The sequence below is a fragment of the Drosophila takahashii genome, chromosome 3L, assembly GCF_030179915.1.
Source record: "Drosophila takahashii strain IR98-3 E-12201 chromosome 3L, DtakHiC1v2, whole genome shotgun sequence".
Taxonomy (NCBI): domain Eukaryota; kingdom Metazoa; phylum Arthropoda; class Insecta; order Diptera; family Drosophilidae; genus Drosophila; species Drosophila takahashii.
The window spans coordinates 14,042,186-14,068,662 of record NC_091680.1 but is presented as its reverse complement, the minus strand read 5'-3'; the positions used below and the strand labels follow the sequence as shown (position 1 = coordinate 14,068,662).

Below are 26,477 nucleotides of genomic sequence, written 5' to 3'. Positions count from 1 at the left end.
GTGATAATTAAAATAAAATATATCAAAATTAAAAAGAAACAAAAATTTTCTTTAACATTTTAATAAAAGCATTTGAATATAAAATAGATTTAAAATACAAAAGATATTTTACAACATCTTCACATCAGTTATTATTTCTAGAAACGAACCCCCTTTGAATTGAAAATCTCGCCCCTTTTGGCGGCGCCACTGCGTCGAGAGCTTTTGCTCCGCCCCAAAAACGAGTCAGTTGCCGAAGCTTCCAATCAGCGACGTCGCCTCGTTTTTGGGGGAAAGCGGAAAAGTCGGGAAAGCGGGGGAAAGGCGAGTTCTGCCGAGCCGAGCCCCGTTCGATAAGGAAGAGGAGGTCCGGGCTGCATTCAGTGCTTTCTTTGGCTTTTTTTCCGGGCTGTGCTTCCGCTGTGCTCCTCGCAATTCCCCAAAGTGTTGTTTTATTTTTATTTTGTTCGCTTGGCCAAAGAGTCTCCGCCTCTTTTCAACGCGCGCGCAGCATCCTGTTGGAAAAGGACTTTGACTGCTCCACCGTTGGGCGCCACATTCACATCTATATGTGCTTTCCATTCCGCTCCTACATGTATGTGCGGGTGAAAAACAATCGCAACGAATGGCAAACGACCAGTGAAAATCTTCAGATTGTCCGCAATATGGCGTCAGTCTTCTTTTGGCACATAGGTTATATATAAAATACATATAGATGGGATATATGGGTAGCTCTCATCACATAGTCCTTGGTCCTCATGTTGTTGTGTACGCTTGCACTTATTTTTTTCAATTTGTCTAATGAAATTGCGTTTTCCACTTGCGTCGCCGGGCATCCAAAAATAAAATAAAAAGAAAATGACAGCAAGAAAGGGAAATAAAATGGCACGAAAAATCTTGAAAAATTCGAGAAAATATAACGTTGACACTTTTTTGCTCTGGCTCCTCGACTGCGAGTCCTGTGTGTGTGGAGTCCTCATCCTCTGGTGCCCCATGTCCCATGTCCTGTGTCCCGTGTCTGCCTTTTCACTCACTGTTCTCTCTGCATATAAATTGAAATTTACTAACCTCGCTGTCTCCTCTTCTGCTGTTGTCAGTTGCACCTTTATGACAATTTTCCTGCTGCCACTGCCACAGCCACTTCTTTTTTCCTCAGTTTTCTTCATTTTTTTGTGTGTGTTGCGCATATTGCGGTGATGAATTTTTCTCTTTGAGTTAAATAGAAAGAATGCTGCAAAGTTGAGGGAAATGGAAGCCTTAGCTGAAGCTGAACCGGTAGCAATAAAAACTCACTTAGCCAAATTGCAGTAAGCTAGGAGTTAGGGTCTTGAAAGGAGCTCTTCTAATTTGTATAATTGAAATGTCCAAGTAAGATTTACTACCTTAGAGAATTTACTAGATTTATGATTGTGACTTGAAGTATAAAATAATCATATTTACTACGTACAATACCTATGCATTTTATATCTTAGCTTACTAAATCTTTACCAATTATACTGTTTAAATTATTAGAAGCCTTCCAGCTTTATAAACATTTTTAATTGCTATAAAAGACATCCATAAATCTCTATAAAAAGTACTTCCGTTCTAAATATTCTAAGAAGCAATTAAAAACGCCTACAAATATGCCTATTTTTTGCTTTTGAAGTTTAATTGCATTTACAAACAATAAATTGAAACCAGTAACACCCAGTGACTCATTCAGACCACAAACTCCCCGCTGAATAACAATTATTTATCCAAACACCAACTCTAATTTGATAATTCAATTATGCATTTCAATTCCCCCGACAGCCAATCAAGAAATCAAATCAAAGTGGATTGATTTTGGTCACATTGAACCGAGCCGAACCCCACCGAACCCCAAAAAAATGGCTTTAATTGCTGCCAAGGCAATAAACTTCAACGGCAATTGACGCTTGACACTTTGAGCGCTTGAGAACCAGCTGGCAACTTGGATATCTGCGGAAAAGAAAGGAAATATATATGGTCTGTAGACTGGGTCTTTGGGCAGGGAAAGTATGACCATGGTGCTTGGATATTCCCAACGCGCGTCATGAAGCTGCGGCGTCTGCGCCTTTTTTGGACGTTTGGCAATGTGATGATGGGATGGTAAAGGAATCGTTTCTTCCGAGATGATCGCATAGTACTGCGCTCATGGCGCTCGAATGGAGATCCCCAGGAGTTATGACAGTCCGGCGAGCTGCGATCCTTAAATGGTAAAAGCGGCAAAGGCTCCGTTTATGGACCGACGACACAGAGACGACGACGCTGGCGTGTTGACAATGATGTTGGATGATTGGTGTTTTGTGCCCGTTTCGCAGGAAAGCCAAGGGTTCCCGTTCCCGTTCTTGTACCCGTTTTCCTGAGAATCATCATCAAACGGAGGAGACAAGAAGGCTCTCTGCATCGCAACGCATCGGTTCTCCAGTCTCCAGTCGCCGCTGCCTTATATGCAACGTCTAGACAGGCTGGAAAAAATCACAGCACAGCAGAGGACAGTCCAGCAGAATCTGAATCAGAATCATTCAGGTAATGCCAAGTTTGGCGCAGAGGCCTTCCTTCAATGATTGCCCCCATGAATGAATGAAGCCAAGAGACTGCAACTCCGCAGTCGCCGGGCTGAGACTGAAACTGAGCAATTAGTATGCGCAGATTGCGATCACTCGGAAGTAATGCTAATTTCTGTTGTCTACCCGGTTACCCAAATGGGTACAAGGAAGGGTACGAGTCGGAGGTGTGGGTATATCGGTTGCTAGTGGGGCATATATGATCGCTTCGTACTCTTTTATATATTTGGAAGATTCTTAGAGTTACGAAGCTTCATTTAAAAATACAAAACAAATAAAGGAATTCATAGATCTATCACTTAAGATATCGACAAGCTCTTAGGATTTATTTAAATGTGAAATGATCATAAGAGGAATTTGAACACACAAAATTACTTTTGAATATTTTTAGATGGAAATATAAATTGAATTTGATCTAAGCTTAATTTAAATAAAATAAATAAATTCAAAGAAATATCACTTGGAATATCAAATTATAAATGATCATAAAGGAATTCAAAAACAGTGAATACTAATATTTGAATACTTCTAGGTCGAATTATAAATTGATTTAAAAGTACAAAATAAATCAAGAAATTCAAAGAAATATCACTTGGGTATTAAATTAAAATTCTTACATGTATTCTAGGTTTAAAGTAGTATCCCTATAATTTATTTTACATTTTATTTGTAATCTTTGATATTGTTATTTTATTTTTTGTATCGAAGAAAGCGTATTCACAGGTCGTTATCCCTGAAGTCTAGAATCCCTTCTAGGTTTACCTTTCCCATTCCTAGGCCAGCTTCCTTCTCGCATCCTTTGTCATCGACTGGCCGCTGAGCTAGTTTTTCTAAGGTCTCCGGCACTCACTCAAAAAGGACTGATGCATTGGCCCAGGAGATGTCATTAACATTAGACGGAGCAGGTGAATGAATGCAGCTGACAGATGAAGACAGTTGTGGGTTGGACAAAAAAACAGGAGGGATGAGGACCTGCAGGAGGGGAGGACTCCATTATGCAGGCAGCTTGTCTGTGCCATTAAGAGCGTTAACAGGAGGACATTAGTATCCTGTAGGCAACACCTGACGCAGCGGCAACTTCAACAAGACGAGGTCAACTTCAGACAAAGACATGCAAATGCGATTTAGCCGGGGGAAATGCGGGGAGCAGGGAGCCGGGGAAAACTGGAGCCACTTGGGTCGCCTTGGAAAATAAGAAAACAACTTTTTGCGCTAAGCAGATGAAGGACATTTGCATATACGACTTGGATGGGACGGTGGACCTCACGCAGGCAGGCAGGCAGTGAAATCAAAAGCTTTTTAAAGGATATTCTCTATAATTTCACGCTTAAAAGGCGCAGTCCGCAGTCCGAGTATCCTGGAACCAGGATGTTTGCTTAGCGGCCCGGGGAAATGGAAAAAAAAACTTAAAGAAGAAGGTACACCCCATTGCGAAAGCAGCCGCTGTTTTACCCACGTGCCAAGCGGCTTAAAACTTGGAGAACGGCACTCGGCTCGTCCTTCGTCCTTAAGGGACATTTGCATGCGACTTTTAAATCAATTATTGTTAAATATTTATCTCTTGGCAGTCCATTTCGACGGCAGGCTGTCTGTTGGTGGGCATATTATGCTAACATAAATTACATGATTGATTTCATTCGAAGGGCAACAATGGAACGAACGCAACTCACACACTTTTGGCCTGGCAAAACAATAGGGAAAAAAGTAAACAAAATGCAAATTCACTGCGGGTTTTGGCTTGATTAAAAAGCTTAGAAATTAGCATATCATTTGTGCAGCTATTTGTTGGCATTTATAAAAATATTGATTGGCTGAAAGGGGATGTTTTATATAAGGCATTTATTGGGAGATCAAAATGGGAATAGATTTTTTAAAAGTTTAAATAAATGATTTTATTCAGGAGTTTTAGAAAATTGTATGATTTTTGTTTGCAGGATAAGCCTTAAATATTATGTTTTTAAGAGTTCAAAGAAATACCTATTTTTTACAGAAGTTTTAGATTTCTTGTTTATTTGAGTTAAAAGGATAAACCTTCAAAAAAATTTAAAATGTTGTAAATGGAAGGCTTTAATTTATATTAATTTACCTACTATTCATTTTATGTTATTTTATTTTGCCAGTAATTTATGTATTTTTTTATTGACGGAATCTTACTTTCTGCACTTCCTTAGAAAGTTACTGTTTGCGCCACACTCATTTGGGACCTTCAACTTTTGAAGTGCCTCATGCCTCAACTTTTACCCAACTATATATTTAGCTACCTTGGGGTCCGTATTTATTTTTATTTCTTTTCGTATTTTATTTTTTACGCTCCTTGAACGCTGAACGCTCCTCTGCGAGGCAGTAGCATCGTGTGTTTTGCTCACTGGCGCGTTGACATCGCCATCAAAATGCTTTGACGTGGTTTTTGATTGACAGGAAACTCATAAATAATTCATGTCATTAAATCATGTTACATTTTTTCTTCTCTCTGGGACAGAGGAGCTCCTCTGCTTTCGGTCCTCTTATTCTGCAGCATCTTCAGGACCGGCCATTGAAACGAGTTTCTCCAAGTGGAGTGGCGGACATTTGGGCGCAGCTCTTCTCCGTTTCTCAGTTCTCAGTTTCTGCCCCACCAGTCGCCAGCGACTCTTCTCCACTGCAGTTCTCTAGCAATTAAATGTCAAAAACTGTTTCTCTTCTCGCCATCTTCTGCGATGTAACTCAATTCAGCTCTCGGATTTCTTTTGCCCGCGATTTTCCCTCTTTTTTTAATATTTTCCTGCTGCGGAAAACTTGAAGAAAATAAGTTTTCAATGAATATAATTATGCAAAGCAGCCGGCAAGTCGCACTCCACTTGGCTGGACCTTAAGAGGCTCTGGAAAAAGGACATTAAAATTATATAAAAGCAGCTTGGCGAAATTTAAATATTTCACCCACTTCTCCCTCATTTCCGCGCTGTCATAATATTTTATTATTGCTTGTTTTAATTCCTTGTTTCATCATTTCACAATTTCTGATGTTTTATTTTCGTTTCGTTACGTTTCTCCTCTCATCTTTTTTTCCGCCTTGTCAATTGTCCTTCAGCGAAAAGTTTTTAATTTTTATCAAAAGATTTCTTGTGCTGCTGCTGTTTTTAATGAAATTTTGTCGCTGTCCTGTAAAGGATTGGTCCTCGAATTTGCATAATTTTTTGTCAGCCATTTTTAATTTGTGATTTGCGGCAGTCGAGTGAGGGTCCTTATAAACTTTTCTTGGGAATTTTTCCCGTTCGGGATCCTTATTAATTAAAGACTTGTAGGTGGGTCTGTTCTAGTCCTTTAAAAATATTGAAAACATTAAATCATTGACTTAAGTTAAGGTTTTCATAGTAGTATTTTCATTGACACTCGAATAATTTCTGGAAATTGATTTCCCCTTATTTTAATTAAAGTGATTTATGACTTTGCAGTTTCCAAGTATTTATTTTATCTATTTTAATGTTTAATACATAAAATCATAATTGGTCATTCTCATTACCACTAAGTGCTTATATAAAATATCATCATATCTATCTAGAACCAATTTATTTCCTTCAGAATAGATTCCCATCCATTAACAAGTCGTAGGATCTTCTGGCTGGTTTCAATCTGCCAAATCATTTTAATTGCTTTGCCGCACTTTCGAGCTTGGGATGTCCTCCCCAAGAGCCCCCGGAATATCGAGGGCTTAGCCTTTGTTGTTGGCGATTGTGTGCGGCGATAATAATTACACGTCACGCTGCCACGCAATCAAAACATTATTTGTGCAAAATCACGGAACTGAACTGAAGCGGAAGTGATGAAGGACTTATTGGCTGCACGCGTTCGCCGCCAAGGCAAAAAGTTTAAAAAATATTTTCGGCTGGGATGGCACCCCATTTGCATTGCACCCAAGAGTCTCCGGATCGGAAGGACTCCGTCCCGTGTTAAATTCAACACAACGCGTGCGGTCACGTGGCTGGCGGACACGCCCACTTTCATGATAGTCACAATCGACGGAAGGACGAGATTTAAACAAAACGCTGCCACCGCACATCAAACGTCATTCACTGCCTTTTCCCTTCATCGAAAATCATCAACACCACCATCACTCCAAAAAGACAGTGGGAAATGAGGAAAGAGCTGCGGAAAATCGCTGAAAATTATGTAAATTGTTTTTTGGGGGCCGGAGATCGAAAGGAGTGCGAAAATTTGCCTAAATGCTGGCAGGACTCCCCAGCAGGCTCACAATGTTGCAGACAGCGGGAGAAATGCCAAACAATGTGACAGAAACATATGTTGCCATTATCAGCAGTTAACCAAAAGGACAATCCTTTCACAGGGATTCCCGTAATTCGGGGAAGTCTGTGTGGATAAAGCTGCTTTTGGGTTGAAATGGGGCTTCAGTTAGACGGAGAATAACTATATTGTTAGTTATTCATATTTAGCAAATACAATCAAACAATTTTATGTATTAATTTTTTTTTCTCTGCCTAAAATGTTTAAAAAATTTCATAAATGTAAAATGTAAAGTAATTTTAGAGCGTTCGTATGTTAACAAGAATTTTAAGCAAATAAAAACAAAATGAGTAATTTTATAAATTTACCATTCTCCATTGAATTCAGATCCTTAGCGAAAGCGTTTCCTTTAATTCCACCTAAAACCATTAATAAAAGACTGCAAATCCCACCACGTTTCGGTTCAATCGTAAGATCAATGGGAAGATATCATTTCGCATTTGTTGTATATTACTTCCTGTCCGCCATGGCCATATACATTTCATATTTTTCCCACCAGTCCGAGATGTCCTAGATGTCCACCCCTTGAGAACGACATAGTCGCAATTCCTGCCCCCTGACGACACACGTCCGTGGCAATAAAAGCGCAAACGTTTCAATTCCGTTGCGGCTGACAAATGCATGGAAGAAATGCCAGCGATTCTGCCCCAAAAATATATTAGAATGATAAAAAAAAATCGAGTGAATGGAAACGAACCAAAGTTTATCTCGATGCTGTCGAGTGTTTTGATTTGTAACGTTTCTCACTTCATTATTATGCAATAAATAATGCCATCTACATGTCCCATCTAATGTAATGCAGAAGGGCGGGTTTGCAGGGGGTTGTTGACTGGTCCTGGTTTTTCTGCCCAGCGGAAGTGGAGCGGAGCGGTGGTCAGAAAATCACTGCTGTGGAAATTAATGAGGCCTAACTTGACGGGGCGCGACTTTTTTGCAAATATCTTTTTGCTAAATGGGAACAAACTTTTGAATCTTGAACCAAAAATAAATGATGAGAAGCTATCCATCAAACAAGCATATTTATTTCGGTTTAAAATGGAAAATATTAAAAAGCTCAGATCAGAATGTATATTTTTTATGAAAATAACTACATTTAAAATTTTATTATTGCAATTCATTGGACTTTTTGCAAAATCAAATGGTTTGATTAAAATTATAATCCTTACGCATTTTTTTAAATTTCTGAATTGTTTTTTTCATCGGATTGTAATGCCAAATATATAAGATCGGCTTATAATTGTAATGCCAAATATATAAGATCGGCTTATAATTGGAATGCGTAAATTATGTATAATTTACCCACATATTCAAAACATACGATAGCTCTATAAACTAGTTAATTTAAATGAGGATAGCTTTAGGTATAACACACTGTTACGAAAGGTTATTAAGCTCTAAACTTTTAATAAGGGTTGCTGTATAACACTCTGCGAAGTGGCTGACCTCTGCAGGGGGTTTTTGGAGATTCTGGACCAGCTTTCGCGTTGCCAATTAATTGGAAAAGTTCATAGCGCCAAACTTAAAGCTTACTCCACCACCCCCAGAGGGGTAACTTTGGGGAGCTTAAATCGAAATCGCCTGCCTTGCCGAAAGCTCCAGCGGTAGCATTGAACCCCTGTGCGAAAGCTCCGCCGGAAAACCCACCCCCATTTCACTGAGCACTCGCCATCGTCATGGTGTGTGTTGGCATGCCGCTCTCCCCAAAGGCACAGCACAAAACTCGCTCTTCTCTTCGTTTTTTTGTGACACAAAGAGGAGTGTCAGGCAGCATAAATTTCAGCATACAAAATTCCACACACTCGCAACGCGTCGCAGATACTTTTCGGCAAAGTTTTCCGCAGGAAAAGCCAGTGTAAATAATTTGAAAACCCCGAGAAAAATGGCAAACAGTTCCTCTTAGTTTTTAGCGGATTGGTGTAAATAGATTGCTGTTCGTCTAGCGGTAAATAGTGTATTTGTAACTGTGCGTTGGTTCTCAATGGGCCAAATGCGCCCAAGTGGTCAAATGAGATAAATCAAACAAGTTTCTTTTGGGGCGAAATAAAACGGCGGCCACCCGAGAATCGCCACGGGAATGGAAATTAAATGAAAATCCGGCAATCATAAATAAAACATAAATTATGTTTCGCTGCCAGTTGGCGGCAACAAAAATAAAATGATCAAAAAAAAAGAAGATGTGAACCAAGCGGATATATTTTGATTTTTTTTTATAAATAGAAAAATCAATTTCGCACGCGAAGAGAGAGCCGAAACTCTCACCAGCACACACACACACCTTTGCTCTCCATCTCTCTGGCGCGCGCCTGTCTGTGTCTGTCTTCCCCCAAAGGTGGAGCATGTGTGTGTGTGCGTCCCCCGTCTCCCGTGTCGGTGTCTATTATAATATCCAGTGAGCGAAAGAGCGAGCCAGCGAGCAGCCGAGTGCTCTCGCTCTTTCTGCGAATAATTGAATATAATTCAAGTGTTTTTGTTGCACACTATTTGTTGTGCTTATTATTGTTATTATTTGTTTAAATTAGCAACAACAACATAAACAACAAGACGCGCGCGATTGTAACTAACTCGGGCCACCTTCAAAGACCAAAAACAACATCAACAACACACACAAAGGTTCTCCTTGAGAGCGAACTGAGAATTGTGCTGCAGCCCTGGTCAAAAACCCTTTTATGGGTTTGTCCTGTTTACAAATTGACGCTGCAAATTGAATTTATAGCACGACTGAAACAAGTGGTTGAGTGCCAGCCAGGGACCCACTTAATTTCCGTTACAGTCCCCAAAATACGAAATACAGAAGACAAATAAATACGGGAAATGATAGTACAGTGAAGCATGTACTAGTGAACTTTTGAATTTTTGCAAACTCAATATAATCAAGGCCCAATTCTCTAGAAAAAGAACTAAAAAAAGTCCTTAGGAGAATGAGTGTTCTTTGATGTTCCATAATGCCAAAGCTGGAACCCCTTAAGCATAACAAGTTTTTACAATCCTATAAGAAAAACTTTTTCTTAATGTCATAAGTGCCATACAACAAAACTTTTTCTTTGATTAAAAAAAAATAAAATTGCCTACTTCTAGGAACTTTACCAGAACTTAAAAAAAATCAATAAACTGTGCGGAAAAAACTTTTTAATTACAACTAACTTTTTAAATTAATCCTAACTCATCATAGCATTTCCAAAAATATTTAAAATCTTAAAACACCTTGACATTAGTCTTATTTGATCACCGTCTTATTTTACTTCAGCTAGCCAAGTTGGCCTGTACTTGGTTTGAACTGGAAATAGGTGGCTGGTTGAGTGGGTGGCTTGGGTGGTATATTCCCTGAGAAAAACTCACGCACAAATGTATTTCCCCCGAGGAGCATTTGCTGCCGCTGCCGCTGAATCTTTCGAAATTGACAACGGCAGCAGCGACAGCAACAGCAACAACAGCAAATCAAATAAATTAAATTTACACACATAGTTAAATTAGTGAAAATTGAATAAAACAGAAGAAAGAATAGACGACAAACGTAAATAAAAGACAGCCCGAACGAGAGGTGGAGAGTGACGAGCGACAGTCAGAGCGCGGAGAGCAACGTGTCGAGCAACAAATTAATAATAAAAAAATACAAAAATAACAAAAAAAGAAACACAAATTGAAAACAACAACAAACGCAGAAGCGGCAGCGATTCTGGATTTCTAGAGGCAGCGGCACATTCAAAAGATGGGCTGTGGACAGAGCAAGATACATTTGTATCCCAGGAAATCGAAGAGTAAAGCAAACGGCAAGAAAGGAGGACATGGTGAGTACACAGAAAGAGAGTATATCCTTTGGGGCCTGACATTATGAGATCCATATATTGTGCACTGGGAAAAAGTCATTCCAAGATTCCAATTAATAGAAAAAAAATAAATCCAAAATTACAAAATTTTCCATTCAAATCAAATTAACATATTTTTACCAATAATCAATGGATCTTTAAGAAGTCTATATTTATTAGAGAACAGTTCAGTTTTTATTTCGATTTCTCAACCTATATTTCATGGCGTTCTATTTTGCGTATTAAGAATTGATATTGTTTTGATACTTTTTAATATCCCCATCGTTTGAAAGGAAAAATATGGTAACGATCTACAAAATATCAACATTTTCTTCTCTGTAGAGAAAGGGAAATGGGGGAAATGGCGAGGAAAAAGTATTGCCTCGCACAACAAAAGCTTACACGCATGACGACATCAATTTGCCTCCAGCTGTGTGTGTGTGTGTGTTCGTGTTCCTGTGAATATATATGTGTATGTGTAAGCCACCTGTTTCCACACAATGAGGACATCATTGATTAATATGTCACCAGCAGTGGAAAATAGAGGTGGAGGAGGGGGATGTGAAAGGAGAAGCCCAGTTTTAAGGCCATGCATTCACCAAAGTAATAATAAAGGCCTACATTTTAAAGCCCAGAGAATTGTCTATATATAAACCAAAAACACACACACACAATAGCGTGTGTTTGCTCTTAAGTTTATAAAAATGTAAAACCTAGCCTACATGGAGAACTTTTGACTATGCCCGACCCCTATCTGTGTGTGCGTGTTTCTTGTTTTTTTTTTGTATTTTTGTGTGTGTATAATTAACTGCTAAAAAGGCAACTTGTTGTTGCACTGGGCGCCGCTTCAAGGGGTGTGGCCAGCCCCCAGGCCCCCTATATTTGTGTGTGTGTGTGTGCCAAAGGGTTAAAGCTAAAAAAGTATAGCATACACAAAGGCGCCATTGTGCCATAAACGACCCAAATTTTTCGGAGGCGCCTTTAGTCTCGGTCCCAGATTAATTATTCATAATACTCGTCGGCTCGCTCTCTTTGAATTTGCATTAAAATGCATAACGGTTTTTAATTAAATTTATGGGTAGCAGGGCCACTTCAAAGAAAGGCCCAAGGAAATATTAAGTATACGCAGGTCAAGCCGAACGTTGCGGATGATGGATTAGCAAAGGAAGGACGAAGATGTAAATAAAGGATGTAGAGAGCTAGGAAGCAAGAAACTGAGTTTATTTTTTTATTTTGAAATAAATATATTTTTGTTTATCTTTATTTAATTTATATTAATTATTTTTACTGCTAAAATAATGTAATATAGAACCCTTAGTTTTTCTGAGTGTTTATACCTACATATGTCCTAGCATAATTTCTACAAGTGTTTTCTAAGCATTTTTCTCGACTTCCCTCCCCTCTCGAAGAAGTTGCCCCACTTGGTTTATTGCAAAACTTTTGCCACTTTCTGTGGCACTCGCGAAATTGCCCACTCATCTTGACTAATGCTCGAAACTCTTCTTTGGCATTATCCATTTGTTTGGCAGCCGACTCAGATGCCGAAACGGACGAGGACGAAGGCCACATCGAGGATGCCGAGAAGGCACAGCAGCGCGACCGCGAGAAGCACGACGAGAGCGAGGAGCTAAGCAATAAGGACATCCAGGACAGCGACGAGGACGTGGCCGTCTCCCTGCTGCGCGCCAAGAACCTATCGCTGCTCCAAAGCCAGTAAGTCGTCCCTCTGACCGCCAAACCGAAAATAAACACCTCACTATTCCAGGGAAATATCATCTAGCCAACAGAACTTCTTCCGCATGCTGGACAAGAAGATCGACGAGGTGAGAGACCACTTGAAAATAAAGAACACCTGGGGCTTTGTTATATAAGTGTTGAGGGGATCCCCAATATTTTCCTTAGATGCTTTAAACACTTTGAAGTGTTTCCAGCGCTTTGGTTTATAGAATAGAAAAAATATATGTTTAGCCATAAACACGGTATAAGAAAATTCATTGACCCAAAATATGTACTCGAAATAAAATTTAAATCTTGAAAGCACGCATGCTATAAAATAACACAATTTATTGATTCAAACATGAAAATATATATTTATAAAACCTATTAAAATGAATAGAATCTCAATATAATCTTATCCAAAGCCTTTGTTGATTTTAAAAATAGAATAACACCCCATTAGTCTTATGTTGAACAAGTAAATTGGCTTAAATAGTCATAATATTGATATGTAATAGGCTGTTCCGTGAGAATAAACAAATGGCTCGCTGCCCAATGTTCAAAATATAAATGTACTAAGTATTTGGTTCCGCCAAATTGGAATAGGAAAACAATTGGTTTTATGGCCTCTAATTTGTATTTTTTCGGACAACATGTAGAGGAACCATTAAAATTCGCTTGTTACCTGAAAATCAGACTTCAAAGAGATGAGAAAACATGCACAGAAAGGAAATATATAGGGTTTTAAATTAAAAAAAAAAAAAACTTTTAATGATTAATCAATGATTTTGATAGACTAAAATAACTTCTGCAAATTATAAATTTAAATAATTAATATTTCTCAACGATAACCTATCAATTAAAAATCTGATATATTTAAGAAATCTTAGTAAGATTATCTAACATACTTAAAATTAATAAACAAATTTTTTTTCTGTGTGATGGAATATTTTTTGTATAACAACACTTATAATTTTTTCTTGTTTGTGAATCTGGCTAAACTCATTCGTACTTTCCAGGGGCCCGACTACGACTCGGCCAGCGAGACGGAGATCGCTTTGGAGGAGGCCCGGCTGAACGCCCTGCGTCAACACTGGGAATCCGCCAGCATCACGGCCTCCATCTGCTCCTCGGCCAGCCGATCGCTGCAGACGACGCCCATCCGCCAAGTGCAGGTGCCGCTGAAGCAGCCGCCCCGTGGAGCTGGCCTGCTGCTCCAGCCTTCAAGTGCGGCGACGGTCACCGCCTCCTCCTCGACGATAGTCACGCTGCCCACGACGGAGTATCTACCTCAGCATGTGATGGCGGGGCGGCAGCAGCAGCAACAGCAACAACAGGCGGCAGTGCTCTACCAGCAGCAAGAGCAGCAGCAGCAACTAATCCTGCTGCCCCAGTTGGATCCTAATGTTGTTGTCAACACGTCCACGGCGGCAGCAGCGGCACAGCTCGTCCAGTTGCAGCAGCAACATCAACTCAGTCAGCAGCAACATCAGCAGCAACAGCAACTCAGTCAGCAGCAACAGCAACTGTACCAGCAGCAACAGCAATATCTGTTGTCCCTTCCCGCCGGAGCCAAACCGCAGAGCGTGAGTCCCAAGCGTCTGATTTACGGCAGTACCGCTGGTCCAACAGGTCCACCGGGCAGTAGTACCTCTGTCTGTCCGCCGCCGGCACCGCCTCCTTCCGTTCAGTATATTGCCACCGGGCCATCGAGCGGTGGCTTCCTCAATGGCGCCGGCGCCATTTCCGGTATCGCAGCGGGACGAGGACCCCTGCAGCTGGCCTACTACGGTGCCGCCCCTCCGAGCACTGCCCCTCCGACGGCGACGTCCATCCTAACCAACGCCCCCGAAACGTACGATCCGCCAACCGCTCCACACAGCCAAATTCAGCAGCAGCAGCAACAGCCACCACCTCCTCCGCCAGGCGCCTACTATGGCGAGATGATGCACGGCGTACAGGTGAGTGATCCAAGAATAACATTCATCCCGTGAGAATGTCACTCGTGACATCCGTCATTCATCACCGTTCTGAAATAAATTCTTCAAGAATGAATGGAATTCTATCTCTCTTTAACTTAATATGTTTTTTTAATGCAATTCCACTTTTGATTTTAATTTTTGAGTTGAAAGTGCCCTACTAATCTTTAACAATCTTTAGTTTAATTAAAATGTCACTCGTGACATCCGTCATTCATCACCGTTCTGAAATAAATTCTTCAAGAATGAAAGGAATTCTATCTCTCTTTAACTTAATATGTTTTTTTAATGCAATTCCATTTTTGATTTTAATTTTTCAGTTGAAAGTGCCCTACTAATCTTTAACAATCTTTAGTTTAATTAAAATGTCACTCGTGACATCCGTCATTCATCACCGTTCTGAAATAAATTCTTCAAGAAATAAAGGAATTCTATCTCTCTTTAACTTAATATGTTTTTTTTAATGCAATTCCATTTTTGATTTTAGTTTTTGAGTTGAAAGTGCCTTTACCAATCTTAAACAATCTTTAGTTTAATTAATTTAATTTAATTCTCCACATGAGAATGTCACTCGTGACATCCGTCATTCATCACCGTTCTGAAACAAAAAAAGCGCGAATTCTTCAGGAATGAAAGAAATTCTATCTCTCTTTAACTTTTTAATGTAATTTTCTTTTTGATTTTAATTTTTCAGTTGAAAGTGTCTTACCAATCTTTAAAAATCTTTAGTTTAATTTAATTACGCCGAAATGAAAACTCTCATTGTTACTGATTCTATTTATTCTACAACCAATCTAGCTATACAAATTTTAAATTCGTTAAAAAAGTCATTTTCATTTACATAGAAGAATTTCAAGTAAGATATAGTGTAAGTTCTACTCTCTTGGGTTTTATTAGTGTAACTGTAAAAAACAAAACTAAATTTTCTTGAAATTAAATATTTTCTTTGATCTAATATATTTCTTCCCCCTTTTTTTTAGCCCGCTCCAACGGCGGAATATAAGTTCCCGCCTGCCATCAGCGTTCAGCGACTGGCACCGCAAGTGCAGCGGCAACTGCGTGAGACGCAGGAACTCATAAAAGACTCGTGCCCTCAGCTGTATGCAGCAGGATATGGCAGCCCAGGACCACCGATACGCAATCCCAGCAGGAACCCCTCTAGAACTAGACCCACCCTGGAGACCCAGTTCTCGCAGGAACTCTCGTGATATCTATATATGTAAACAGCCAGCAGACGGAGGATGCACCCACGTTCAGACACACACACAGTTGGAATAAAAACTGCAGCCAAAGATGAAAGCTAAAATTAACCAAAATTATAAATCGAACCCCATGACAAAAATCCAAGAAAAGCCAAAAAAAAAAAGAAAACGAAAAATCGAAGAAAATCAATTAAGAAATTGTAAAACTGCACTCAATGTTTCAGACCCTCAGAACAACCCCCGGTGGGCAGATCGAGCCCCCTATATGCGTACTACTTACAACAAACAAGATGAGCAACTACTAAACCTATGCGGAGCAACAAATAAAGCATTAAACTACAAGAATATTCAAGAGGCAGCCAAAGAACCGAGCAGATAGGATAGGGATGTAGCCAGTTGGATCAGAAAGCGCAAGGTACATAGATTTAGGAATCGAGGAGTATAGCGTTATAAAGCGATATATATGCAAATGCCACAAAGAGGATGCGGAGTAGGAGGAGGATAGAGGATAGAGCCCGAACAAAGCAAACACAAATCATACAAAGTAAATAATATAAAGTGTAACAAACAAATGACTTCTACATTCTCACGCAATTTTGTTAGTCATAAATCTCATGGTGTAATTTTTTAACAAATATTTTCCGTCAAATTCTCGAAATGGTGTAACGTTGAGGATGGAGACGATAGAATATGTTCGTTGGATATGCAATTAACGGATGAAGCTGTCTAGTAATATTTGTATAATTTAGTTCTATTTATTATTATGATAATTTTGGATGTATGATAGTTTTTCTTATATGGAAATATATATATATATATTTAAAATGGAAAATAAAAGCAAATCAATTAAGTTTAAGCACCCATCGTCTTGATTTCCAGCGGGAATAAATAATAACAGTAGGTTGAACTTCTAATTAATTCCTTTATTTATATCTTGTTATCAATTCATACTTATGGGCTCACATAAAATGGAATTACATTTTATTTTCTGAAAGTATTTAGACGATTCGTTTTGTTATGTTGTTTGTTTATTTTGTTATTGTGTGAAAAGTATCCAGCTAAGCAATTCATTAGACTAGTCACATAATATGGTTTAAGATGACATAATAATACGCATTTGATTCTAAGAAATTGACATTGTTTCTTATGTGTACGTGTACGTGTGTGTCCGATAGTGTGAAAGGTGTGCGGGAGTGTTTTCCCTTCTAGTGTTTCCTAGTAATCCGATTGTATCTAATCTCTTTTGGCTTGGGTTTGGTTGGAGCATTGCAAACATTTCTTTTGCAGTGTATGAATAGATAGGTACAATATTCGAGAATTGTATAAGGAAATCAAATACGCCCAGGGCTGTGGAAAGATAAATGCCAACAACATCGATGATCGGCACTCGAATGCCCTAACAATTTGACTAAACCAAAAGCTTATCAACTAAATTGGGTTTTTTGGGGAAACAAAGAGAGATTTATCAAATGAAAAGCGTATTTGATTCCAGATTAAACCATATTATATAGCTATGATGTGGGCGGAGGAGATCTACACGAAACGTACATTGACGACGCTCATCTCAAACATCTTCCCTCTGAAGTCTGAAGTTTGAAGTCCCTGGACTTGTTTTGTAATCGTGACCTGTGTACATTTATACTGGGTGGGTGTACGGATGTGCGTGTAATGTTCGTGTGGGGAAAGGAAATTACAGTAGAGCAGGATCTACAATTTGGTAGCCTCTTTTCAACTATAGAGCCTCTAGTTCTGCACGGGCAGCGGGGGCGGCGGATAGGCAAAGATATCGCCACCGTTCGCCATCATATAGGGAGCCGCCTGCGTGGGAACTGCATACTGAGCGCGGTACGAATTGGCCACCGCCGTTGCTCCTCCGTTCAGCGACACGGTTGCCATGCTGGAGGACATCGACGAGTACTGGCCATACGCCTGTGGTGTCTGTTGCTGGGGTGTCTGCTGCTGCTGCTGCAACTGTTGCTGCTGGGCGGCAGCCGCGGCCGCCTGTTGCTGGTTCATCGGTGGCGGGGGCATGTTGGCGAAGTTCATGTTGTATGGCGAGAAGCGGGAGCGCTTCTGATCGACCCCGTAATTCGCGGCTGCCATCGCTGCCTGAACAGATGCATCGGGCAGCAGGTGTTGCTGCTGGGCAGCCTGTGCCTGCTGCTGCTGTTGTTGCTGCTGATGCTGCGCCTGTGGCGGCACCGATCCCGGAGCACTCTGTGCCTTGTTGGGCTCAAAGCAAGCGGCATTCGGATTGAAGCGCGAGAAGGGCACTCCACCGCCCTGCTGCTGCTGACCCTGGTAGCCACCGCCTCCCTGGCCACCACGGTAGCCTCCCTGGCCGCCCTGGTTTGGCGGCGAGGTGCGTGGCTTCTGGTCGAAGCGCGGTGGTCCACCAGCACCGCCACCGTTGAAGGCATTGCGATTCATGTTGCCTCCGGGACCGTTGTTGTTGCGGTAGTTGTTGCCGCCGTTGTAGCCGCCACCCATCTGCTGGTTGCGACCCTGGTAGCCGTTGCCTCCGCGGTAGCCACCACCCATGCCGCCACCGCGCTTGTTGTAGCCGCCGCTCATGGCCATGTTCATCAGTTTGGGGTTGATGGTCTGTTGGGGGAGGAAAGAGAAAAGCGTAAGTACTTGGATCTGCTTAAAAAGTTACAAAAAAAAAGGATTGGATTCAGGGGAGTTTGTTAATTTTAATAAAGCTTTAAAACTATCGATGTTTTTTCGATATTCTTACAAAATTTTTTCGATCATATCGATGATTTTAATGGGAAAAATATCGAAATTTTGTTATTTTTATCAGGAGCTTGTTGTTTTAATAGAGCTAGAAGAAATTATAGATTTTTTCGATATTTTCACAATATTTTTTCGAAAATATCGATGATTTCGGTGTAAAAATATCGAAATTTCGATATTTATTTTTTCAGGAGCTTGTTATTTCAACAGAGCTTAAAAAATATATACATTTTTTCGATATTTTTACAATGTTGCTTCGATAAAATCGATGATTTCAATGGAAAAAATATTGAAATTTGTTATTTTTTCAAGCTCTATGTCTATAGCTCCCAGGATCACGATCAAACTCACCTGGTTGGCCTCGCGCAGCACCTGGATCAGATCATTGGCCTTGTTGGCGTTGGAGTGCGTGAACAAGGTGTAGGCCGTGCCGGTGTTATTGGATCGTCCGGTACGTCCAATGCGATGCACGTAGTCCTCCGAGTTCGAAGGATAATCATAGTTGATCACAAACTTGACATCGTCAACGTCTGTTTGAGTTCAATTACATTTTTTCATTTCGAATTTGAAAATTGAAGAAGTGTGAAAAGAAGCGTTAAAAATGTCGAATCGAATCAATGCGTCGAAAATAGGAATCTTTCTCAATACTCAAGAAACTATTCAACAAAAACGAAAAACTTATTTGTGTGTGTATGTTAGGTGTATGTTAGGTGTATGTTAGTGTGTCCGTGTTTTCTGTCTTGGTGTGAGTGTTCGATTCGGTGCGATCATTTGTTTTGGTTAAGTTTGTTAATAGAACTTAAAATATACTTGATCGAATCGTTGAATGGAATTTGTCGGTTGGTAATTCAGTTTGGATTTTTCTTTTTTTTTTGGTATGTTTTGTACTTTGAACAAAAATTTCGCCATCAATACTATTAGCGTATATTAATAACTATACATCTTTGGCAAATAGATATATGTTTTTTCTATACTGCAGAAATGTGGACCTCGACCTTTTCTTCTCATCATACTTTTATATCTTTCTTTTTTTTTCAATACACAAATCGTAATATAAATGTTTAAGCTTAATGCATACAAGAGACGGCTTGATTAAAATTAATATTATAATTAGGTAATATAAAGTAAAACAAGAGAGAACGCTATAGTCGGGTGCCCCGACTATCAGATACCAGTTACTCAGCTAAAGGGAGGAGATGAAGATAAAAACTTTGATCCGCCGTAACTTTTTAACGAATGGTCCGATTTGAAAAATTTCTTCTACATTTCGATAGGTATTCATAAACACAATAATACTGCATTTTTACTTTTCCAAAATATTGACATTTTTAAAATCGTATATAAGCGATTGTGGGCGTTAGAGGGGGCGTGGCACCCTTTTGAAACAAACTTGCGCTGCGTAGGAACTCCTAGAATCTGCATGCAAAATGTCAATCTTCTAGCTTTTATAGTTTCCGAGATCTCAGCGTTCATACAGACAGACAGACGGACAGACAGACGGACAGACGGACAGACGGACAGACGGACAGACGGACATGGCTAGATCGACTCGGCTAGTGATCCTGATCAAGAATATATATAGTTTATAGGGTCGGAAACGCTTCCTTCTACCTGTTACATACTTTTGCACGAATCTAGTATACCCTTTTACTCTACGAGTAACGGGTATAATGAATGATCAAAGCTTATGATAGAGGGTGCGCTGGTCTTTCGAAGGAGGGACAAGATGGTTAGATACTTCGATGGGAAGATGGGAGGGAGAAAGGGGTGCGGACATATTGCTATGATTAGGAAGAAGTAAATTAGCCTAGTACTTACCCCCTGGCGATCTAGGGTTAGAATGGATTAGAGTTAGGCTTACGCGCAAAAGTCCCTGGAGATCCGGTCCTCGCAACGGGGTCGTGATGAGGGAGATCCCACGGATCTCAGCAATGCTAGAAACTTATAACTCAACCCTCAACTTGTATATATAGCTTTTTTCTTTAACTGCTTTGTGTATATAACTTTTTAACTTTAAACTTTTTTTTTCTTTTCTTGTTTTGCCATTTGAAAAATCGAAGTCCATTTCATAAGGTGCTGATGATATTTTTGTTCACACACAAATTTAGGTTTTATACATAGAGTAAGGAGCGACGTAATATATAGTATAAGATACTTTATGATACATAAATAAGCTACAGAAAATTATCATCAGTCAAAAAATTCTTGGGCCGCAAAATATTGCAATTACTCAATACCATTAGTTAATTCATATTGTTCTATAAACTAAAAAAAAAATAAAAAAAATATACATATACTTTTAAGGCACTGTTTAATTGGTTCGCCTTGGATTATAGGGTTATTTTTTTAGGGTGCACTGAGATTATTTACTTTTGATCTTTTCTTTTAGATTATTTTGCTGGGCCATTGACTCCTTGACTGACAGTAAGTTGCTTTATACGATAAGGTTACGCAAAATGTGATTGACGAGACACAACTAAAAACTATGAGCAAGAGAGCAACAAACGAACTAAAAGTATACAACATCATATAACCAGCAATGCATGGAGAACAAACACATTCCCCTCATTATTTGAGCCCACACCATTTCTTCGTATTCGTATTCGGAGAAGAATTCAGCAGAAACTAAAGGGATCGAGAGGAACTTAGCGGTCCACCAGGAATCGAACCACTCGAAAAATATCGAACTAAAGCCCAAACGTTCCCGAAAAATAATTATAATTAGCAGATCTTCGGCTGTTAAGAATTCGAACATGCAAAAAAAAATGAACAATCGGTCTTCTTCCGGTTTTCACTTTCACTAAATTACACAGTTCGCTAGATAGTCAGTTGGCCAGTGAAAAGCTTAGTAAATTTCGCTTAGCTGCCCGCCTTTGAAATATCATAATTTTCAACTGAATATCCTGGAATTAAAGAAACGTTTAGAATATTTAAGAAAAATCACAGTCAAGCGGAAATGCAGCTAGGCGAAATGTACTGATGGAGCTTTTTTACAAAAACATATTTTGGATAGCTAACTTTATAAATTAATCAAAAACAAAATATGAATATTTACACGCTGAAATGTGAAACCCCCTGAATCATTCCGCTACCAGGGAATAGTTCGATTTCGTTTTGAGCTCAAATCGAGAATATGACATGTGAAATCCGGAACAGACTCGAACTCGAAAGACCTCCAAAGTTCTGGAAACAGAGGGCGGAACGGAAGAGCGAAGAGGCTGGGCGGTGTTGGCCGATTCATCGCTGACGGATCGCTGAGACGTCGTCGACGACGAATCACAAAATAATGAATGAAACCCCACGGGATGCTGATTGATCCACAGGCAACAATTGCTTGGTTACGGAGAGAAAAAACGGAAGGAGGAGCCCCAGGCAAAGGCTACTACGTTTACTCACCGAGTCCGCGGGCAGCCACATCGGTGGCCACCAGGATCGAGTGCCGGCCATTGCGGAAGCTCGAGAGCACAAAGTCGCGCTCCTGCTGCGACTTGTCGCCGTGAATGGCGCAAGCACGCCAGCCCTGCCGCGAGATATTGCGCGTGATCTCGTCCACACGCTTCTTGGTCTCCACAAAGATGATCGTCTTGGTCTCGTTCTCCGCGGAGATGTCCGTGAGCAGCTTGATCAGCTTCATCAGCTTCTCGTTCTCATCGCACACGTCCACGATCTGCAGGATGTTGTGGTTGGCGCTCAGCGACAGCGACCCAATGTTCACCTGTATGTAATTGTTGAGGAACTCCTCGGCCAGCTGGCGCACCTCCTTCGGCCAGGTGGCCGACCACATGAGCACCTGGCGGTCCGGGCGAATCTGCTGCATGATCTTCCTGATCTGCGGCTCGAAGCCCATGTCCAGCATCCGGTCGGCCTCGTCTAGAACCAGATAGGTGCAGCGCTTCAGCGAGGTGGTTCCCCGTTCGAGGAAATCAATCAATCGACCAGGTGTGGCAATCACTATCTCCACGCCACGCTCCAAATCCCTGGCCTGCTGGCCCTTCGGGGCTCCGCCAAAGATGCAGGTGTTGCGCACATGCGTATTGCTGCCGAATTCGATGGCCACCTGCTGGATTTGCTGGGCAAGCTCGCGAGTAGGAGCCAAAACTAAGGCGATGGGTCCATCGCCACGCTCCAGGCGCGGCTGGTTATTGATGTGCACCACCGCCGGCAGAACGTAGGCCAAGGTCTTGCCCGATCCCGTCTGGGCCACGCCCACCAGGTCGCGTCCACTCAGGGCGATGGGCCAGCCCTGTGCTTGAATGGCCGTGGGCTTGGCGAAGCCCTGCTTGCGGATCTCATTCATCACATAGTCGGGGAAGCCGCCCTCCTCAAACTCAATGCTGGGCGTGGGCACCTGGTCGCCCTTGATGGTGATCTCGTTGCTGGTGAGGAAGGTCTCCGTTTCGCCGGGAGTGCGAGCCAGCACCGATTCGCAGGGTTTGTAGAAGTTCTTGCGGAACGGCGTGAGATTCACCTCGGACCAGACGATCTTGGGCAGGTGGGCGCCGTGATTGGAGGAGCGCTGACCGCCGCCGTTGAAGCCATCCTGGCCGCGGGGTGGTCCGCCACCGCCCATGCCCATTCCCGGTCCGCCGTTCATGCGACGCTGTCCGCCATTCACGGGTCCATGACCATTGAAACCGGGATAGGGAGCCGAGCGATTGCGCTGGAACATGCCCGCTCCGCCGGGCGGAGCTCCGCCGCCCATGCGATTTGGCACCATGCCATTGGCACCTCCGGCGCCTCCACCGCCGCCACCGCCGCCGCCGTAGGCGTTCACCTGTCCGTTGTACCTGCAACGAGCGTTTTGGGCCATGAAATTAGAATTTTGAGCCGATGCTTTTGTCGATGCTTTAGCCGAAAATACAAAATGTTGCAATTTACACAGAGAGCGTTCTTTTTTTATGTAATTTTTTCGTTTTTTACTGCCATTTTGAATTTATTGATTTTCGACACTCGTCGCCAGGCCGCATGGTTACCTGGTTTTTTCTGGGTAAAAGGTGTGCTTTTCGTTGGGGGAAGTGACTCCCGACTTACATGTTCATTTCTGGTGTGCTGAAAGTGGTAAGATAGCGGGCCAAATTATGGTTTTTCGGACACTTTTGCAATTTTTCACACTTTTTACAATTTTTTCAGCTCTACGTCGTCAGTAAAAGTAGTGATGTGAAAAATACAAAATATCAAAGTATCGATATTATTGGAATTGACATTTTAGCCGATGCACTAACCAACTGTCAGCTCACTTCCCTTTTCCGCCGCAATGGCGCTGTCAAATGTTAGATTCTTAACAGAAATATTAAGGTACAACAGAGGATAACAGTTCTGCCAATGTAATGCATCTTAACATTTCTGTTAAATTGAGAGGAGAGAGAGAGAAAGAGAGAATCTCTGAGAGATGGGAAAAATATATAAATATATCGATATACGCAGTGCTAGCCGAGACGCGAACCGTACCCTGCGTATATTTTGGGGTGACCATATTTCCATGGTTTGTGTCTCCGCTAACACTGAGTACATTTTAGTGAGACCATGACTAATTTATCCGTGGTTCATTCCGTCGACAGTTTACTGTACATTGTAAAGTAAACAAACATGGCTTAATTTAAACTACTTAAACGGAATAAAATATCTAAAAACAATGCGCACCAGCTACAAGAAAAACAGACCCTTCGACTTCAAGCTGATAGATCTGGTGGAACCGAATCCAGTGCTCTACAAAAGATCCGGACTCTCGAATTACGATGCAATGAAAACCAAAACCGATCTCTGGGCTCGAATAGCCCAGATGATGAATTGTGATGGTAAGTAATTACAGATATTATATACCTATTATATACTTAAATACTATCCACAGTGGACTTTTGTTTGATGCGCTGGAACAACCTGCACTATCAGTTTCGCAAGGAATATCGCCGTGCGGACACCAGCGGCTCCACCTGGCCATATTTGGAACGCCTGCGGTTTCTGGCCGAGAACCAGCCGCCTTTGAAGACGAAAAGCAAGCCCAAGGCCAGGGATTCCCCAGGAAAAAGTCAGGAAGAGTCACCCATGCAGTTTCTTTGGGGAACCTACGGTGAAAGCGGGGAAGTTCCCCAACAGCCCAGCACCTTCATCATCGAGGAGGTCATCGAGGAGCCCGGCGAGCAGATCATTCAGGAGGAGATCATCTACGAGGAGCAGGAACCAGCGGAGATACTCTCGCCGCGCAGCAGCTTCCTCCAGATGGACCAAGTGCTGGCCCAACTGAAGGAACCGCAGCGCAAACGAGCGGAGCGCAGGATCACGGCCTTCCTGCTCAAGTGCCAACTGCGTGCGTTGAGTAATCAGTCCGCAGAAGACCTAGTCATATAGCTCTCTACTCTCAACTTTATTAAAAAACAGAAGAAACTAAGATTACACCTTGCACTTGTCCAGATCCAACCAGGCCACCTTGGGCTTAATGATGAACTGATCGCGCGGCAAGCTGTCCAGCATGGCGGCCTGCTGGCGAACGTACTTCACCAGTCGCTCGATGTGCGCGTAATCGTCGCAGTTCATCTCGAAGAAGCGGCGCCACAGGGCGCAGGCCAGGACGCGATCGTCGGACATAATGCCCTCGTCGTAGGCGATGAGGGCCGCTTGGAACTGCTCGGATAGCGTCTCGATCTGCTGACGGGTGCGCGACGGATTGTGGGCCTGTTGGGGAGGAGAAAGGTGGGGATGTAAGTATTATTTTAGGGTAAAGTTTTAAACAAACGAACTATTAACAATTAAGAAATAAGGAAATAAGTATCTAAATTTATAATATTAAGTAGTTAATATAGAAAATAATCATTAGGGGTTTAGAGCAATTAAGAAAGGGTATTTGAACTTAGGTTCCAGATATGAAAGAGGTTCTGGATTATATAGTTAATATAGAAAATAATTATTAGGCATTTACAGCAGTTAGGAAAAGGTATTAGAACTTAGGTTTCAGATATGACAGAGATTCTAGAGATTCTATAAATTAAGAAATAAGGAATTCAGTATCTAGTTCTATAATATTAAATAGTTAACATAGAAAATAATTATTAGGGACTTAAAGGAATTAGGAATAGGTATGTGAACTTAGGTTTCAGATATGAAAGATGTTCTAGAGATTGACCTGTTTAAGAATTAAGAAACTAATTCCCTTACAAAAACTTCAATTAGAGGTTTCGACTTCAAGCCTGAGATACTGAATTTAAGCAATTAACTAATGGTTAGTAGGTAGACCCATTAAAGTTCGAGGAATGAAAGTTCGACTGAAGAATAAGATTAAGATCCAAGATTAAACCTACTCCCAACTTCTTGGCTCGCGTGTTGACATCTCCCCACATGGCCTCCACGATGCAGTTCCTCAGGAAGCGTCCATCCTCGCCCGTTTCGGAGCCCTCGGCCATGGAGCGCATCAGCAGGAGCCAAACGTGCAGTTCGGTGACCAAAAACCAAGAGTTGAACGTATTGGGCAGATTGAAGTCGCGGAAAAAGGCCACATAGTTGATCTTATCGGCCACGCTTTCGTACAGCAGATGACTGGTAACCTTGAGGCGCTGAAAATGGATAATTCTAGTAAATAAAAAGTAAATTAAGTTAAAAATCCATCACTTACCGCCTTTGTGTTCGGTGTGAAGCCCACTTTGTTAAGCACTCTCTTCAGGATTCCATCTTCTGTGGGTGCTGCGGTGCCGGGTTTGGTTTTATTGGGACTATCCACAACGCCGGTGGATGAACACAAGCGGCAGGATTGCTCGAATACACCTAATATCGCTGGCGTCTGTTTGTAGGGCTGTTGGGTCACCTAAAATAAGAGTAAATTGGAAAAATTGTACACCCGTTTATATAAGAGTTGCAGGCGGTGCATTCAGGGGGCTGTTTTGTAAGTAAATAGAGGGTTTCTCTTGGTTCAATCCTACCCATTGGGTTCTCACAATGCCGCTGGCCAGTCTTGCAACTGCACGAGTGCACTGCATTTTTAAAAGTTATCTAAATTCACTAAAACAAAATCGTTTAAAAAAATCCAATTGCACGCGACAACAGCCCCGAACAGCTGATCCCAACAGGGCTGCCAACTCGGTTGTTTACAGATTAACATTTATATAGCAGCTGTAATAAAAAGTTACTGTTAAGGCAGTTTTATAACTGAAATTGTTATTTTCTAGTAAACATTTTTCATTTAATTAAAGATTAGGGATTACCGCCTCATCCTTATTTATTTTT

The 26,477-nt window shown here is 41.3% G+C and overlaps 4 protein-coding genes across 8 annotated transcripts; 2 read left to right on the top strand and 2 right to left on the bottom strand.

Annotated features, from left to right (window-relative positions):
* Positions 1-8,519: 8,519 nt before the first annotated feature.
* Positions 8,520-16,453, top strand: tow (target of wingless). Of its 4 annotated transcripts, none has more exons than XM_017155106.3 (6): positions 8,520-8,769; positions 10,318-10,612; positions 12,160-12,343; positions 12,396-12,453; positions 13,366-14,307; positions 15,306-16,453. In XM_017155106.3, exons 2-6 carry the CDS (start codon positions 10,534-10,536, stop codon positions 15,531-15,533), a joined length of 1,491 nt encoding a protein of 496 aa, XP_017010595.3. In that variant the 5' UTR covers positions 8,520-8,769; positions 10,318-10,533; the 3' UTR covers positions 15,534-16,453. The 4 variants fall into 4 exon arrangements, with proteins under 4 accessions (XP_017010595.3, XP_017010592.3, XP_017010596.3 ...); XM_017155103.3 differs by having other exon boundaries at positions 10,290-10,612; XM_017155107.3 differs by lacking the exon at positions 8,520-8,769 and having other exon boundaries at positions 10,065-10,612; positions 12,411-12,453.
* LOC108066547 (uncharacterized) lies at positions 16,430-23,448 on the bottom strand. Of its 2 annotated transcripts, XM_017155101.3 has the most exons (4): positions 23,298-23,448; positions 21,663-23,053; positions 18,618-18,796; positions 16,430-18,131 (listed from the first exon to the last, which is right to left on the bottom strand). In XM_017155101.3, exons 1-4 carry the CDS (start codon positions 23,303-23,305, stop codon positions 17,271-17,273), a joined length of 2,439 nt encoding a protein of 812 aa, XP_017010590.3. In that variant the 5' UTR covers positions 23,306-23,448; the 3' UTR covers positions 16,430-17,270. The 2 variants fall into 2 exon arrangements, with proteins under 2 accessions (XP_017010590.3, XP_070071835.1); XM_070215734.1 differs by lacking the exon at positions 23,298-23,448 and having other exon boundaries at positions 21,663-23,214.
* Positions 23,449-23,812: 364 nt separating this feature from the next.
* Positions 23,813-24,653, top strand: LOC108066573 (uncharacterized). Its single transcript, XM_017155146.3, has 2 exons — positions 23,813-24,061; positions 24,115-24,653. Exons 1-2 carry the CDS (start codon positions 23,899-23,901, stop codon positions 24,609-24,611), a joined length of 660 nt encoding a protein of 219 aa, XP_017010635.3. The 5' UTR covers positions 23,813-23,898; the 3' UTR covers positions 24,612-24,653.
* Positions 24,609-26,322, bottom strand: Uqcc1 (Ubiquinol-cytochrome c reductase complex assembly factor 1). Its single transcript, XM_017155145.3, has 4 exons — positions 26,174-26,322; positions 25,870-26,058; positions 25,559-25,810; positions 24,609-24,935 (listed from the first exon to the last, which is right to left on the bottom strand). Exons 1-4 carry the CDS (start codon positions 26,228-26,230, stop codon positions 24,654-24,656), a joined length of 780 nt encoding a protein of 259 aa, XP_017010634.2. The 5' UTR covers positions 26,231-26,322; the 3' UTR covers positions 24,609-24,653.
* Positions 26,323-26,477: the final 155 nt, after the last annotated feature.